The sequence below is a fragment of the Lithobates pipiens genome, unplaced genomic scaffold, assembly GCF_037356315.1.
Source record: "Lithobates pipiens isolate NorthernLeopardFrog02 unplaced genomic scaffold, aLitPip1_a1.2 Scaffold_10, whole genome shotgun sequence".
Classification (NCBI taxonomy): domain Eukaryota; kingdom Metazoa; phylum Chordata; class Amphibia; order Anura; family Ranidae; genus Lithobates; species Lithobates pipiens.
Window position 1 is genome coordinate 31,366,408 of NW_027507686.1, and position 18,196 is coordinate 31,384,603.

The 18,196-nt window shown below is 44.2% G+C and overlaps 1 protein-coding gene across 4 annotated transcripts in view; it reads left to right on the top strand.

The window, feature by feature from the left end:
* ZC3H18 (zinc finger CCCH-type containing 18) overlaps nucleotides 1-18,196 on the top strand; it is a 137,073-nt gene that overhangs the window by 53,806 nt on the left and 65,071 nt on the right. For all 4 annotated transcript variants that reach the window (XM_077453372.1, XM_077453374.1, XM_077453375.1 and 1 more), the window contains 2 exons: nucleotides 8,109-8,220; nucleotides 9,852-10,090. In XM_077453372.1, coding sequence (XP_077309498.1) covers nucleotides 8,109-8,220; nucleotides 9,852-10,090 — 351 coding nt within the window. The remainder of the gene's footprint in view (nucleotides 1-8,108; nucleotides 8,221-9,851; nucleotides 10,091-18,196) is intronic.

Below are 18,196 nucleotides of genomic sequence, written 5' to 3' on the forward strand. Positions count from 1 at the left end.
CATATATTTAATAAAAACAAGTAGTAACTCACAGGTTAAATTAGATGAGTTCAGTATGTGGTGAAAATCGCCAGTCCTGGAGTCTCATAAAAGTCTTCCCTTTGCAGCCTGGGACACAGGTTGGTCTGATGAAGAAGCTGTAGCTTCGAAATGCATTACCTTTCTTTGCCACTGTGAATAATCACATTTCCTGTTCCTGTGAAGTCACGACCAGCTGCCTGTTTCCTGCCTCCTGGTTCCCAGCATTCTCTGGATCCATGTAAGATCACACCAGTGTCCCAGGCTGCAAAGGGAAGACTTTTATGAGACTCCAGGACTGGCAATTTTCACCACATACTGAACTCATCTAATTTAACCTGTGAGTTACTACTTGTTTTTATTAAATATATGATTTATACTGCACTCAGTCTGGCGCCCCTCTGTTCCCATTTCTACACAGAGCTCATCGCTTCACTCTAAGGGAGCTGCCTCCAGGTGCTAATCATACAAGATCTCGGATCATTTATGGACATTATGTTTTAAACAAATGTTTTAATATCATGTGTGCTTATTCACACACATTTTATGTATACCTATATTCCAGTTGCTATATAATTTTATGTTATCACCATATCTAGCGCCGCTGTTCACCCCTGTTTTTTTTTTTTTTTTTTTAACCAGGGTGCCCAGACACCTTCAGGAGTGCCTTGGCAAAATGCCTAAAAATTTATCAAAATTTGTATACAAGCCAACAGGTGGATCAAGCCTGCCTTTTAACCACTTCAGCCCCTGACCAATTGTAGCCTAAGGACCAGAGGTCTTTTTACAATTTCGCACTGCACTGCTTTAACTGTTAATTGCGCGGTCATGCAATGTTGTACCCAAACGAAATTTGAGTCCTTTTCTTCCCACAAATAGAGCTTTCTTTTGATGGTATTTGATTGCCTCTGCGATTTTATTTTTAATTTTTTTGCGATATAAATGGAAAAAGACCGAAAATATAAAAAATATATTTTCTATTTTTTGTTATAAGAAAAATCGAATAAACTAAATTTTAGTCATACATTTAGGCCAAAATGTATTCAGCCACATGTCTTTAGTAAAAAAAATTCAATAAGCGTATATTTATTGGTTTGCGCAAAAGTTATAGCGTCTACAAACTAGAGTACATTTTCTGGAGTTTACACAGCTTTTAATTTGACTGCCTATCTCATTTCTTGAGGTGCTAAAATGGCAGGGCAGTACAAACCCCCCCCCCCCCCCCCCCAAATGACCCCATTTTGGAGAGTAGACACCCCAAGGAAATTGCTGAGAGGCATGTTGAGCCCATTGAATATTTTTTTATTTTATTTTTTTGTCCCAAGTGATTGAATAATGACAAAAAAAAAAAAGTTTACCAAAATTTGTCACTAAATGATATATTGCTCACACATGCCATAGTTATATGTGGAATTGCACCCCAAAATATATTCTGCTGCTTCTCTTGAGTACGGGGATACCACATATGTGGGACTTTTTGGGAGTCTAGCCGCGTACGGCACCCCGAAAACCAATCACTGCCTTCAGGATTTCGAAGGGTGCAAATTTTTGATTTCACTCCTCACTACCTATCACAGGTTCGAAGGCCATAAAATGCCAAAATAGCACAAACCCCCCCCCCCCCCCCCCCAAATGACCCCATTTTGGAAAGTAGACACCCCAAGCTATTTACTGAGAGGCATGTTGAGTCCATGAAATATTTTATATTTTGCCACAAGTTGCAGGAATATTACAATTTTTTTTTTTTTGCACAAAGTTGTCCCTAATATATTTTGCTCACACATGCTAGGGGCATAAGTGAAATTACACCCCAAAATAAATTCTGCTGCTTCTCCCGAGTACAGGGATACCACATGTGGGGGACTTTTTGGGAGCCTAGCCATGTACAGGACCCTGAAAACCAAGCACTGCCTTCCGGATTTAAATATAAAACGCTACCAAAAAAAACTGTTAGCGATCGCAGGGATCAGGCCTGACTCTGCGAACGCTGCAGTTATGTGTTTAGTGTTTTGTAAGCGACAGTGATCGATCGATACTGCACTTGGGTGGGCTGGGCAGAGGGGCAAAACGCAGGTGCTGGCAGGTATCTGGGCTGATCCCGCTAACAATGCGTTTTTTTGGAACCCTAAACTGCTGGGGACGCTAGTATAGATCTGATCAGATATTGATCTGTTCACATTCTATACCGCTACGGGAGGTTTATGCTTTGCGCGTGGGTGTTAGCGGTACTGACACTAAACTAACGCTGCCTGGGGCGACGCAGACCCTGACACTAAAACCTAATTGATATCAACCGTCGGGTGATCAGGGGGTTAAACCTTTATTGGGTAATAAATGGTGGGTGCCCTGATGCTATAAAAAGCAAACTAACCAGAGTCACCCGTAACACTTATACGGTGATCACTGGTGAAAGGGTTAACTAGGGGCAATCAGGGGGTTCAAATTTTTATTAGGTAGTATATGGGGGTCCCTGGCGCTATATAAAAACCTGACGGGGAACCTAAATAACTAACTGGCTAACCAGCGTCACCAGTGACACTTGTACAGTGATCACTGGTGAAAGGGTTAACTAGGGGCAATCAGGGGGGTTAAAACCATTATTGGGTAGTATATGGGGGTACCTAGCGCTATAAAAACCTGGCGGTGAACCTAAAAAAATAACTAGCTACCTAGTGACAGTAATGCAGCGATCAGAAAAATGATCACTTGGTGACACTGGCAAAAGGGGGTGAAAGGGTTAACTAGGGACAGTCAGGGTGTTAAAATCATTATTGGGTAGTATATCAGGGTACCTAGCGCTATAAAAACCTGGCGGTGAACCTAAAAAAATAACTAGCTACTTAGCGGCACCAGTGACACTAATGCAGCGATCAGAAAAACGATCGCTTAGTGACACTGACAAAAGGGGGTGAAAGGGTTAACTAGGGGCAATCAGGGGGTTAAACCTTTATTGGGGGGGTAGGGGGCTACCCTGGACCTAACACTAACTGCCCTGACAGTCTTTACTGTCACAACTGACACTAAATGCAGTGATCAGTAAATAAATGATCACTGCAATCAGTGACACTGTGACTGGGAGGGGGGGGGGGGGGCGATCGGGGCGGGGGTTTGTGTGCCTACATGTCAGTGTAGTGTTGGTGCACGCTTACTTTCACTGTTCTCCTCGTAGTCCGGTCAAAAAGACCGCCCGAGGAGAATGACATCACTTCCTCCCTGTCTGTGTTTACTATACACAGCGGGGGAAGCTTCTCATTCGCCAGGAGCAATCGAGAGGGGATGGCCAGAAACCAACGGCCATCCCCTCATCCCGGATCGCTCCTGAAGCGAACCGGACCGCCGTATCCAGTGGGAGGGGGTCAGATCGGACCCCCCACCCGCTGGAAGGTGAGCATGTACGTGCTTGTGCCTGTCGGTGCCATTGCACCGACGTACATTGCCATGCGGCGGTCCTTAAGTGGTTAATTACACAAAGCCCCATGTTTTCATTATGCACGTGGCATCCTAACAACCAATGGTGTCGTCCGTTGATGAGGAGGATGTCTGTCGCCTCCACAGCATCCAGTTTGACCCTCCTCTGCCTCTCTCCCTCAGCACTGGGGTCACATTAGCTGACTGATGGGGAGAAGAGAAACCTTGGAATACTTTTTGGAAGAAAAAAAAATCACAAAGTTGGGTACCCTACATGTGTGGATGTTGCTGTATTATGCAAAACTATTAGAATCGTTCTTTACATTTTAGAATGGGGTGCCTCGAGACTGTTAATAATTTTAAAGAGGAAGTAAACCCTGATGGGTTTACTTCCTCTTTGATTCCCTGCAAAGGTAAAGCATAATGGACTACTATGCATCGCATAGTAGCCCATTATGTGTCACTTACCTGACACAGGAGCCAGCGAAGTCACCGCTGTCCCCTTGTGTACGAAGCCTCCATCTTCTTGGTGGGTCTCGCTGCTCCGGTGCCATCATTCGACGGAGCTGCGATGACGACAGTCCTGCCCATGCGCACGGGAGCCGCCACTCGCGGCACATCGCAGACAGCGGTGCCTGTCTTTTGGCAAATATCTCCTAAAACGTGTAGGTTTAGGAGATATTTCTTGGACCTACAGGTAAGCCTTAAAGAGGAAGTAAACCCTGATGAGTTTACTTCCTCTTTCATTCCCTGCAAAGGCAAAGCATAGTGGACTACTATGCATCACATAGTAGTCCATTATGTGTCACTTACCTGACACAGGAGCCAGCGAAGTCACCGCTGCCCCCTGTAGTCCAGCGCATCCATCTTCTCGGTGGGGTCTCGCAGCTCCGCCGCTGTTATTCGGCGAAGCCGCGATGACGTCACTTCCGCGCAATGCGCACGGGAGCCGACACGCGTGGCAGCTCCGTTGTTGGAAATGCCGCAATCAGTGCGCCTGCGCGCCGCTGTCTACGGGCAAATATCTCCTAAACCGTATAGATTTAGGAGATATTTCTTGGACCTACAGGTAAGCCTTAATCTAGGCTTACCTGTAGGTCAAAGTGGTTTGTAAGGGTTTACAACCACTTTAAAGATTGCCTTGCCTGAAAAAAGGTTGAGAATTACTGGTCTAGGAGGACCAGAGTGACGTCATTAGATCAATTTTGTTTTTACTTTTTTTGTTTTTGATCTAATGCTTCATACAGTACATCTTATTGACCCCAAATCTCTCCAGAAAGAGAACCTTCCACTGCTTATTTCAATTGCAAAGGATGTTTTCAGTGTAAAGTGATCACATTTTTTTTTAAAGGGACAGTGTTTAAAAAAAAAATAAAAATAAAAAATGTCCCCCCCGTGCTCCTGCACAGTGGTGGATGCATACTTATTATAGGCTTACCTGGTATGTACAAGTCAAAAAAAAAAGTTTTACTTTACACCTTTTATTAGCCTTGCATAGACAAAGCACAGCAGGAAGATGATCAGAATATGGAAAGTTACGTTTGCTTAGATAAACATTGATCGCAGTTACACCATTGAGCAGAAAATGTCCCGTCTTTAAAGATCCGTGATAAAAATAGCTGCTGCACGAGCTTCACATTGTGTATTTTTAGATTGTATTACCTAAAGAAATTCTTGTCTTATTTGGACTCGATACGGTCTCGTTTTATGCTGCAAAGGTCAGACATTCGCTAGATACGTGGTCTGTAAAACCGATTTTAAGAGGTGGCCGCTGTATACATAGTGGAAGCTTAATTACTGCTCATCGCTCACTACACGAGGGATGGCGGATGTTTGTTTTTAAAATTTTCCTCAATGAAAATGTAATAATGATCGTAAACCACGACGGAAGGTCAAGAGAGTTTTCTACAGGAGAATATTCCGGGCACTTTAACCTAATACCAGCATAACTATGAAATCCTTAGTGTATATGCAGTACATCTCTGCAGTACTGCCATATTTGTTAAATTTTTTTGGGGGGGGGGTCATGCATTTCTGGGGTACGCTTTATAGACGGCAGTTCAGAAAACACACTCATTGTGGGCCTGTGAATGTCTGTGAATCTTCTCTGTCATTAGGCAGGATAACTCCGTTGTCAGCAAAGCGGGTGTCCCTCATCTCTTGTAGCGTCAGGTCGCAATTTTTGCACTCTCCATTTTGTATCGGTGACACCAGGACAAATAGAAGGGTGAATCTCCCCAGTGAGGATGCAAGAAAAAAAAAAACACTTTTCTGAAAACTCCAAATTTGGCTTTTTTACGTAAACCTAGCGATCCAACCAAAACTGCAATATTCATGAGCTCTCACCATACTACAGTCGCCAAGGTATCACGAATGTGGAGTTCCCACACTTTATTTGGTGCCAAAAGTGGTCCCACACTTTTAAAGTACTTACCAGAACATTATGGGTCCACTGGACACACAATTCTATTCCAGTGGCATTGATAAGTACTAAGGGATGCCTAACTTTTGCCAGCTTCCAAGTGGAGCTTCTTGGGCATTTTGCCTACTCCCAGTGGCATTAAGTACTATAGGACACCTCGCTCTTGCCAACTTCTGGGTGTAGCTCCTTGGGCATATTGACGTTTTTGGGATGCCTACCTTTACACGCACATGAACTTTAATGGCATTCCAGTCTTTGTGCATGAGGTTCCATATTGCGTTGACCTTGCTTTGTGCACTGGTGTGCAGACGTTGGAACAAGAAGGGGCCATCCCCAAACAGTACCCAAAATGTTGGGAGCATGAAATTGTCCAAAATGTCTTGGTATGCTGACGCCTTAAGAGTTCCCTTCACTGGAACGAAGGGGCCAAGCCCAACCCCTGAAAAACAACCCTACACCATAATCCCCCATCCACCGAATGATTTGGACCAGTATACAAAACAAGGTCCATAAAGACGTGGATGAGTGTGTTTGGGGTGGAGGAAATTGTCAGGCCTGCAGAGTCCTGACCTCAACCCAATAGATTGAATAGAACATCTTTGGGATGATTTAGAGCGGAGATTGCGAGCCAGGTTTTCTCGTCCAACATCAGTACCTGACCTCACAAAAGTGCTTATGGAAGAATGGTCAAACCTTCCCATAGACACTCTTAAACCATGTGGTTGGCCTACCCAGAAGAGTTGAAGCTGTTATAGCTACAAAGGGTGGGCCAACTCAATATTGAACCCTACGGACTAGGACACCATCAAAGTTCATGTGCGTGTAAAGGCAGGCGTCCCAATACTGATGACAATAACGTGTATATTTTGGCTATGTACAGCATCTCACAAAAATGAGTACACCCCTCACGTTTTTGTAAATATTATCTTTTTATTTGACAACACTGAAGAAATTATACTTTACACTGTAGCAAAGTAGTGAGTGTACAGCTTGTATAACAGTGTAAATTTGCTGTCCCCTCAAAATAACTCAACACGCAGCCCTTATTGTCTTAACCGGCTGGCAACAAAAGTGAGTGCACCCCCTAAGTGAAAATGTCCAAATTGGGCCCAATTGGCCATTTTCCCTCCCCAGTGTCATGTGACTCGTTAGTGTTATAAGGTCTCAGGTGTGAATGGGGAGCAGGTGTGTGAAATTTTGGTTTTATTGCTCCCACTCTCTCAAACTGGTCACTGTAAGTTCAACATGGCACCTCAAATGTGTCTTGCCTACAGTCAAGCATGGTGGTGGGAGTGTCATGGTCTGGGGTTGCATGAGTGCTGCTGGCACTGGGGAGCTACAATTCATTGAGGCAACCATGAATGCCAATGTATACTGTGACATACAGAATCAGAGCATGATCCCCTCTTTGGAGACGGGGCCGCGGGGCAGTAATCCAACATAATGACCCCAAACACCTCCAAGACGATCACTGCCTTTCTAAAGAGGTGGAGGGTAAAGGTGATGGACTGGCCAAGCATGTCTCCAGACCTAAACCCTATTGAACATATGTGGGGCATCCTCAAATGGAAGGTGGAGGAGTGCAAGGTCTCTAACATCCATCAGCTCCGTGATGTCATAATGGAGGAGTGGAAGAGGACTCCAGTGGCAACCTGTGAAGCTCTGGTGAACCCCATGCCCAAGAGAGTTAAGGCAGTGCTGGAAAATAATGGTGACCACACAATATTGACACTTTGGGCCCAATTTGGACATTTTTACTTAGGGGTGTACTCACTTTTGTTGCCAGTGGATTATACGTCAATGGCTGTGTGTTATTTTGAGGGGACAGCAAATTTACACTGTTATACAAGTTTTACCCTCACTACTTTACATTGTAGCAAAGTGTCATTTCTTCAGTGTTGTCACATGAAAAGATATAATAAAATATTTACAAAAATGTGAGGGGTGTACTCACTTTTGTGAGATACTGTTTGTAGGAGAGCTTGTTCTGTTGAAAAACAACAAATTTACTGGTTGGATCAGCAGATGAAAATAAAGGAAAAAAAAACTAAAAAGAAAACTAATGCAGCCATCATCAAATCTAAGAATTAGTAAACTGTAATATGTTTTATTTTTTGGATTTAATACTGCTTTAATGATTTGCTGTGTAATTTTTTCTTTTACATAAATTCAGACTACTTCCCTGCCCTTCCTTTTGCATTGCATGGAGAAATTGTTTTGTAAATGTCCATTGCTATATTAATCACTTGATTTATTTTAGGGACCCGTTCCCAGATCCGTACTATGACCTAGAGATGGACCGATATTGGCGAGGTGGGCAGTACGAGAACTTCCGCGTGCAGTACACTGAAGCGGAGCCGTATCGCTATCGAGTAAGTAAAAGCACAGATGAGGGCATGTACGGTCCACCTTGCACCCATATGCACAAGGAGACAGAGGGTTCCTGTGTTAGTCTAAAGCAGGGGTCTCCAAACTATGGTCCTCCAGTTGTTCAGGAACTACAATTCCCATCATGCCTAGTCATGTCTATGAATGTCAGTTTTACAATGCCTCATGGGACGTGTAGTTCTGCAACAGCTGGATGGCCATAGTTTGGCGATCCCTGGTCTAAAGCAGTGATTCTCAACCTCAGTCCTCAAGTACCCTCAACGGGCCATGTTTTCAGGTTTTCCTTTACTTTGCACAGCTGCTTTAAATCAATATCAATGACCTATTGATGAGAGCTACTTTATCTATGGGAAGTTCCCAAAACATGGCTAGTTGTGGGTACTTGAAGGCTGCTGAGGTTGAGAACCACTGGCATTAATACAGCCATTCTCAACCGTTCTTAAATCCGTAAAATTGAGCCAAAAATTATTTAATGCTACTCTGTAGTATCAACAGGAAGTTATGAAATCACAAGACTATGCTCATTACTTTTACAAAATGTTTGCAGAGTTAGGGGTGACTGTGTAAAGCTGCCCCATGAACTGCCTTATACTCGCTTATTCAGTGTTCTCCCGCCGCCTCTTTCACCATCACCGCTGCAGCAAAATACCCCTTGTCTGAGCTTAGAGAGCACAATAACATCCCTTGATCATGTGACTGTGCTGGGGCTAGCAAATTGCTTTTTGGTCTGAGGTCACATGATCCCAGAAACCAGGTAATGTTTTTTTTTTTTTACAGTGGTAAGGTGACAGGGTCGGCTTGGAGTGGAATTCCTTGATGACCCCAAATACTCTGAAAACAGTCTTCTCCTAACACCTCTGCTTACTGACCTGTGAAATAAAGATGTGTATATTTTCAGGTTGCTCTGGTCCGCTCACTTGATCTCCTCTGTGTCAGCCAGTGCTGGCTGCGGGGTAGAGGAGAGTGTGCTCTAACAACTGCTGGTTATGGCTGGGAGCGCTGACATCACCCATAAGCTTTAATAGCTTATCCGTTGTTGGCACTCCCCTGCAGCAGTGCTAGCTGACACAGGGGAGCTGGGTCACATGACCGGACCAGAGCAACCTGAGATTGCAAAAGTATGTGTGTGTATATATGTATAGATGTATGTATCTGTATATATATTCTTTAATTCCCAGGTTAGTAAGCAATAGGTGTTAGGAGGAGGGAGGGGACAGTTTTAAGAGGTTAGGGTTAGCTTGGCGTTCCACTTTAACAGCCTAACGGCAGCTATATCAGTGTCTGAGGCTGCAAGGCGGTAAACTGTATGTCATACTGTCATATATATGCTTATGGCCACTGTTGCTGTTTTGTGCTGCAGGTGTGCTCAATTGTTTTACCTCCAGCACTGTGACTGTTCTGTCACTGATGTTTCCCAGTCACAGCAATGTATACAAGCCAGTAGGATCACTACAATAGCCATTTACAGCAATCTCATGTTTGGGAAGCCGATTCAATGCCTCTGGCATTAGGATCTCTTACAGACCTAGTGTGAAGGGATTAGGTAAAGATTTTACTTTCTATTTTTATTTATTTATTTTTTTCTCCTGACATTTCTTGCTTCCCTCTTTCCCAGGATAGAGAGAGGGAAAGAGATAGGGACAGACAAAGAGACAGAGACCGGGATCGAGAGAGAGAGCGCCGCCAGCGAGAGAGAGAACGCGAGCGGGAGCGAGAGAAAGACCGCCAGAAGCGGAAAGATGAATGGGAGCGTGACCGGAGCAAGCGCGATGAGAAGGAAAGACAGAAGGAAAAAGAGAAAGAAAAAGACAAAGGAGATAAGGAGAAGAAGATTCGGTCTCCACTTCTGCCCAGGTTAGAAATCTTCTGTTGCATCCGCTGAGCAAGTCAGAAATTTTATATACGAACCACATACTTTGCAATCTTATCATAAAATCTCTTTGGTTTTTGGACAACTGTGTAAGGGTCCTTTCACACGGGGCGGATCAGTTCTGATCCGCCCCGTGGATGTCCGTTTGCTCAGCGGGGATCACTCCGCCGATCCCCGCTGAGCAGGGAGATGACAGCTCCGTCTCTGCACACTGCGCAGGGACGGACCTGTCACAGCGCCGCTCTCCCCTATGGGAGATCGGATGACGACGGACCGCAGTGCCCGTCGTCACCCGATCCGATCCGATGACGGATGGAAAAATAGCTTTTTCCTCCGTTACACTTTTTCGGATCGTAGCGGGTCGGATGTCAGCGGACATGTCACCGCTGACATCCGACGCTCCATAGACCTCTATGGAGCACCCGTTCAGGTCCGCCTGAAAAACTGACAGGCGGGCCTGAACGGGACGTCAGTGTGAAAGGGGCCTAAAGCAAATAACTACATGATTGGATAAAAGTTAAATCAAGGCTGAAATATTCCTGGTCGACCTGTCTGGTGACCTGGTCATTGAAAATTGGTCCAACCTCACTCCCAGAGCATTGGTCTGCAAAGCAGACACAGTAGCTAGTCAGTCTGGAATGCCCCAGCCTGTCAGTCTGCATGCCTCGGGTTTTTAATAGGTGGTTAATAAAAGAGCAGGTTGCTTACATATAGGGTAAAAGTAGAGGTGGTTGACGGCGTATAAGGGAATAGAAAAGCTGGCTGGTGGCATAAAGGATAATAAAATAGCTGGCTGATGGTGTATAGCTTAATAAAATAGGTTTGCCTGATGGTGTATAGAATAATTGAAGAGCTGGCTGAAGGCGTATACATTAATAGAATAGCTGGCTGATGGTGTGCCAGGCAATAGAAAGGTTGAATGATGGCATAAAAGGGTAACGGAAGAGCTGAAGCTGGCTATTGGCGTATAAGGTAATGGAATAGCTAGCTAGTGGCATATAGGGTTATAGAATAGCTGGGTGATGACGTGTAAGAGAATAGCTGGCCGTTGGTGTATAGTACTATAGAATAGCTGGCTAATGGCATATTGGGTTATAGAAAAGCTTGGCCGATTTGGTGTAAAGGGTAATAAAAAAAACTGGTGGGTGGAGTATAACAGAATAGATAGCTAGTGGCATATAGGGTTATAGAATAGATGGCTAATGACTTAAAATGGAATAGATTTGGTTGGCTGGTGGCATATAAGATTATAGAGTAATTGGCTGATGGTGAATGAAGTTACAGAATAGCTGATTGATGATGGCATAGAATAGCTGGAGCTTGGCAGCCTCTAGAATTCCTCCCTTTCCATTTCTTATCCACATGTTACATGGTGCACTGTCAGCAGTGCTGGATAAAAGCTGTGTATGGTGACAACGCATTGTGACTAGACTGTTTATATGGTTTCGGTGCCATCAGAACTTGCTTTCTCCCAATTTTGTCTTTTTGCATTTGCGATTGTAGTTTGTGAATAGTACTTTTGTGGAAACCATTGGCTATAGGAATTCTCTAAAAGAATTGTGTATATAATCTAGGGCTGAAACAACTAATCGATTTGAATCGATTTACTATTTTCATAATTGATTAATCGGCCAGTAGCATAATGGGGTTAAAAAAAAAAAGAGCCCTTTATAGTACAAAAAGAGCAAATCACTACTGTATTACTTTCACAGTTCTACAGTAAAAAAACAAACCCCTTACAGTAGTGATTATCTGCTTTTTTTCTAAAAAGGGCTTTTTTTTTTTTTTTTTTTTTTTTTTTTTTTAACCCCGTTATGTTACTAAACATCTTAGACCTAGTTCACATCAGCTTTTTTTGGTGCTTTTTGCAGAAATGCACTACAGTTTATTTACATGGTTTCCTATGGGAAACGTTCACATCTATGCTTCTTTTCAGCTGTGGTGTATTTGGAAAGGGTCAAGGACTTTTTGGTTCAATATACTTCAATGGAGAAGCGTTTTTGCAGCAATTTGTTTTTTAATCTGCCCAACAACAAATTAGCCAAAAAAATAAATAAATGCAAAAACGCAGATGGCAGCAAAATCAAAACGCACTGCAGAAACAGATCAAAAGCAAAGTGCATAGGAGTGTAGCGGGCCTTATGCTGGCCACACGGATACATTTTCAGATGAGAATATTCAGACGAAAAATCTTTGTACATTTGCTGAATGAAAGAATGTTGTTTGAACTTTTCACTTGTTTTTAAAATAATTGTCATTTCTGAACGAAAATCACATGCACTGTCTGAATTTCTTTGACCAAGAAGTTTTCAATTTCTAAATGTTCCCATCACTGTGGTTTAAAATGAACGTCGATTTGACCCCACGAACGATTAGAAAATTGAATGAACGTTCTTAAAATGACAATTTTTTTTGAAGGAAGACGTGTTTTTTTTAATTAAAAATTGATCTGAGTCTGATATTTACCAGATTCACCCTTTTAATAGTATATATCCTCTAATAACATATACAGTATATCTCTCCTCTAATAGTTTATCCAGTATATCTCTTCTAATAGTATATACAGTATATCTCTTCAGTCTGTTGTTCTCAGAGTGGATTAGATATTTTGCTCCCTAACCATATAGTTGGTTATTTAGATTTACCACTGCATAGAGATATTTAAGAATACATTGCCTTTTTTTTTAAACTTTGCATAGTAACTAAATTATGCACCACACATGAAAATAATCGTTAGTTGCAGCCCTAATATAATCATAGCTAGGAAGTGGTGATGTCCCTCCTTTGAAATATAACCATTCTGAACAATGTCATCATTCCTGTGATGATTTTTCTTTGGTGACTTCATGTAAGAGTTCATGCTATTCTGCTGCTTGAGATGGTCTGTGCAGAGCAGCCCTCTGGATTGGTGTATCTTCTGCAGTAACTTTAGAGGCCCTACTCGGACTTGCTGGGTTGAAGGATTGCAGGGTTACTCAGAAATGTGTACTTTGGGCACTGGGCTCTATTTGGCACTTTCCAGAACTTCATATACCGGTTGGTTATCCACCGATCGCCCGGGTCCAGAGCTATGGCACAGCCTCAGGTGTGACCCGGTCTCTGAAGATTTACTTGGTGAGTAAGGCAAGTTGGGTTGAAGCACCAGGATCTGCTTCACTATGTCGGGCCCTTTCATATTTTCTGCCTCCAATGGTTTCATAGTGGTAAGGGTTAAGACTCTGAGGGATTGAGCATGGATGCCATCCATTGGGTAGAATGATGGCACACTATGCACTCTTTACCTCCTTTTAAACGTAGAGGAAGCACCATCCCATCTGTGGTTCCCTCTAGTTAGTGGTAGAGCCCCTGTTTAGTTGAATCTTTTTCTTGCATGGCTTAGTTTCAGGCATTGGTCTTTTCAGATGCTTCATATTACTGTTGAGTTTTTGGTCCTGTTAGTGGCTGTTGTCCACCCTTGATTGGGCTGTTTTCAGACATCCCAGCAATACAAGACCTGTGTCCCTTGATGAATAAGATATATCGTTTTCTTGGCAACCCCTTGAGGGACTCGGGTTCTAGCCCTCTGTTTTGTTTTTTCTTGGCCCTTGTACTTCTTGCATATAAAACTGAGGCATGCTGGGTAGAGGCGGAGTTGTATTGGAGGCAGGCTTACCTTTATTTATGTTGGTGTCTGGCCTTCCTGTAGGCAGGGGCGGACTGACCATTCTGGCACTTGGTCACGGACCGAGGGCCCCATGCCACTAGGGGGCCCCATCAGAGTGGCCAGCCTCAGTAAAAGTGGGGACAGTATGTAAAAAAGAATTTTTTTTTTTCTTTTTTTTCTTTTTCTTTTTTTTTTTTTTCTTTTTTTTTTTTTTACATCTGTCCCTGAAATGTCCCATGCCGACATCATTTTGTTGTAAAAAAAAAAAAAAAAAGGAAGCTATAGATGCCCCGCCTCTGTACAGCCTCCTCAGCCAATTGAAACAGTGTGCACGCCCCCTTCCCCTCCGCGGTTCATTTGATTTCAGAGCAGAAGATTGCCAACAGCTGGAGGAGGGGACACAGGGTGCAGTCTGGGAAGGGCTGCAACCCGCTGGAAGGTAAGCTTGCCGAGATGAACTGAATGTATTTTTGTCAGTAGCTTAATCTAGTGAGCAGGAGGGAGGGGAGGATGTGTTTTTCCTCCAGTAGGGCTCTGAAGCTGTTAGATTGGTTTTCTGTGTGAGAAGTGCCATGCTTCTGGAGGATGTTCTGAACCTCTCCCCCCAATCTCTGCTACCCTGCCTACTCATTACCTGCCCACCAATACACAGGCACAGTCACCTCCTCTCCTGCATTACCACCTAGTGTCTGAGCACTACAAGTCCCAGCATGCCTGGAGATGGGGGGCAGCAGTGTGTTTGTTTTTTTTAGGCTGATTTTTGGGTGAAAAGTGCTGGTGTGTGTGTATGGACACTGCACCAGTCCTGAGGACCTGCAGGCAGTGTTTTTACCGGCTTCGGTCTAGTCCGTGGCGTCTGGCCTCGTGGACTAGACCGAAGCCGCGGCCTCGCCTAAAAACTCCTGCCTGCAGCACCTCGGGACCAGTGCAGTGGTGAAAAAAAAATCAATTTGCTTAAATTTTTAATTGATTTGTCCTCTCAATTCAAGATTTTAAAGAATTTTTTTTTTCCCAGCCCTAAAATATATATATATAAATTACAGCTGCGGGTGTGTTTTTGGGAAGCGCCTGATTAGAGCCTTTGGCTCTAATAGGCACCCACTAAGGTGAACAGCAGGCGTTCACTGTTCCCTCAGCTGTGTGTTTGTTAGCAAAGCAAAGGAATTCACTTTGCTAACACTGAACCGCCTCTCAGCCAATCAGGTGCTCAGGTCTGTTACCTGTCACCTGATTGGCTGAAGTGTCGGGCTCTGTGATTGGATGCCTGACAGAGGTCTGAAGAAGACATCAAGGAGCGTGCAGGGCGATGCACATTAGCAGCAATTGATGGACACACTGGTAGTATTTGGGGTACAGAAGCGCTAATTGATAGGCACACTGGCAGCATTCAATGGGGTACAGTGGCTGCAATTGATGATGGTTTTTTTTTTTTCTTCAGTTTGTTTGCGCCCCTCAAACATTTTGAGCACCAGCCGCCACTGGTGTGTGTGTGTGTGTGTGTGTGTGTGTGTGTGTGTGTGTGTGTGTGTGTGTGTGTGTGTGTGTAATATATACATATATAATGTGTGTATGTATGTTTCATTTGTGCCTACTACCGCTAAACAGAAATCAATCTAACAATCCTATGCCCGTGAAAAATCCACAGCCATTCGGAGGCAGCTGAATGGTGAACTGCATAGCCTGGCCTCAGATCAGGCAGCAGGGCAGGTCTGGGTGCGTGCCTGTGCTGTGATTTGGCACACATCAAGTATGGCTTTTATTCCCCATCCCCACTGCCAGATCTGAGGCCAACCACAGCCGTTTACTAGTTCGCTGGCTCTAAGACTCACTTGCGCAGTTCAGAGCTGCAACAAATGAATTCTTTGGTTTTTTTTTTTCTTCTAATTTTTCCTGCCAGCTGCCTGCTGCACCAAGCACTAAGGTGCAAAGGTGTGTGTAAGGGGACACAGATAGAAGGTGACACACTGGGGGGGATCTGCCATAAGGTAGGACTCCGTGGACTGTGATGTATAGGGAGAATGTTAGGACTTTGGTGTAAGGTATGACTGATGTGAGCGTGGCACTCATCCTGACTGCTGTACTCTATATGTTGTTTTGTATGTTACTTACTCCTGGCATGGTGGCCACCTGTAAGCCTGGGGGCCCCATAATCTTCTATTGCTCGGGGGCCCCATGAGTTGTCAGTCCGCCCCTGCCTGTAGGCGGCAGTATAACTCAATGGCTTAAGAATTCCTGTGTTCCTCAAGGAACTTCGAAACCGTTTTTACAGTGTACAAAAATCTGATTTCATATCTGAAGAATGGTGATGTCGTTGTTGTAATTTACATTTTATATTGGGGGAGTGGTAATGTCATCCCTGTTATTTTACATTTTATATCTGGAGAGGTGTCATGTCACTCCTGTTCATTAGTCTGCGCTGTCTTTTTTTTGTGCCTCTCTCAGATTAACACCTCACAACTGTTGAAATATTTTAGGTCGTTGTTTGGGAAGTTTTCTGTTTGACCACTTTCACATCACACCGCCCATTGCGTCGGCGGTAAAACGCCGCAATTTTTAGTCGGCGGTTTCGCGGGATTGCGGTGCTTTACCCCCTAGCGTCGAGAGAGGGTTAAAACCGCCGGTAATACGCCACAATAGCCGTTTTTGCCGGCGGTATTACAGCGCTGCCCCATTGATTTCATTGGGGAGCAGCGGTGGAGGAGCAGTAAACACACCGCTCCTTCACCGCTCCAAAGAAGCTGCGGGACTTTTCCCTGAAGCTGCTGGCGGGACTTTTCCCTGAAGCTGCTGGCGGGACTTTTCCCTGAAGCTGCTGGCGGGACTTTCCTGAAGCTGCTGGCGGGACTTTTCCCTGAAGCTGCTGGCGGGACTTTTCCCTGAAGCTGCCTGGCGGGACTTTTCCCTGAAGCTGCTGGCGGACTTTTCCCTGAAGCTGCTGGCGGGACTTTCCTGAAGCTGCTGGCGGGACTTTTCCCTGAAGCTGCTGGCGGGACTTTTCCCTGAGCTGCTGGCGGGACTTTTCCCTGAAGCTGCTGGCGGGACTTTTCCGCGTCGGTGGATGTGATTGACAGCAGCGTGAGCCAATGGCTGCGCTGCTTTCCATCCATCCACTCCAGCAATCCAGCGGCCAGGCTGAACAGTGGAAAGGACATCGGGGGACGAGTGCGGGACTTTCGAGGGTGAGGTAAGTAAAACGGGGGGTGGGGGGGGGGGGGTGGGCAGCAGGCACTCTGAGATGTTTTTTCACTTTTAATGCATAGAAGGCGTTAAGGTGAAAAAACATTTTACCTTTACAACCACCTTTAAGGTTAAACCTCTTCCTTCTTATTTTAATGAGTGGCCTTAGAGTCTTGTTATGCTGGTTGGAGCCAGCATTCACACTCTACTTTCACTTTGCTCTGGCTAAAAGTTTTCAATGCTGTAATTATTAGGTAAGAGTTGGTGTCACTGAATTCCCCCGGTCAGAGCAAGTAGCTTGTTTCCTGATCTGTACTTCCCTGAGATGTCAGCTGGTCAACTGGGGGACATGCCATGTGTGTGTTTTTTTTCACTGGCATTTCTACTTTGCTCCTGTCACTCCTCCCAGTGTTAAAGGGACAGCGCTGCTGCATTTCCTAAAGGAGAGGAAATAGTTTGTCAGTTCTACTCTGACTCTGCATCACAGCGAGAGCTGCAGAGTCCATCATGCCGTTTTCTGCTCTGGGTATCCAATCTGCAGTCTTGTTGACAGCAAATTGAAATTGCAAATCAAATGCATGGCTCCCAGGGAAAGAGTACAGATACAATAAAATACATGAGTGTTAAGATGGCCCTAATCATAAGAGCAAACAATCTAAACTTGAAATCAATGGATCACAACCAGGCACTTACTATTATTAAGTCCAAAGAGTGTAACAAGTACACACAGTACATACAGCGCTCTCTGGAACCTCTGCAACTCCCGCAAAAGATCTGGGTAGGGTCACCTCAATGGAGAAGAAAACGGGACGCTGAGGTCCGTATTAAATAAAAAACACTTTAACTGCTTCAGCCCCGGAACACTTCACCCCCCTTCCTGACCAGAGCACTTTTAGCGATTCGGCACTGCGTCGCTTTAACTGACAAACAAAATTGTCCTCCCCCCCCCCCCCCCCCCCCCCCAGAGAGCTTTCTTTTGGTGGTATTTGATCACCTCTGCGGGTTTATTTTATTTTTTATTTTTTGCTATAAACCAAAAAGGAGTGCCAATTTTGAGAAAAACTAATTTTTTACTTTTTGCTATAATATCCCTCAAAAATAGCTTTTAAAAAAAAAAAAAAACTTTTGCCCTCCCATATGTATTCTTCTACATATTTTTGGTAAAAAAAATCGCAATAAGCATATATTGATTGGTTTGCGCAAATGTTAGTGTCTACAAAATAGGGGATTGTTTTATGGCATTTTTTTATTTTTAGTAATGGCGGTGATC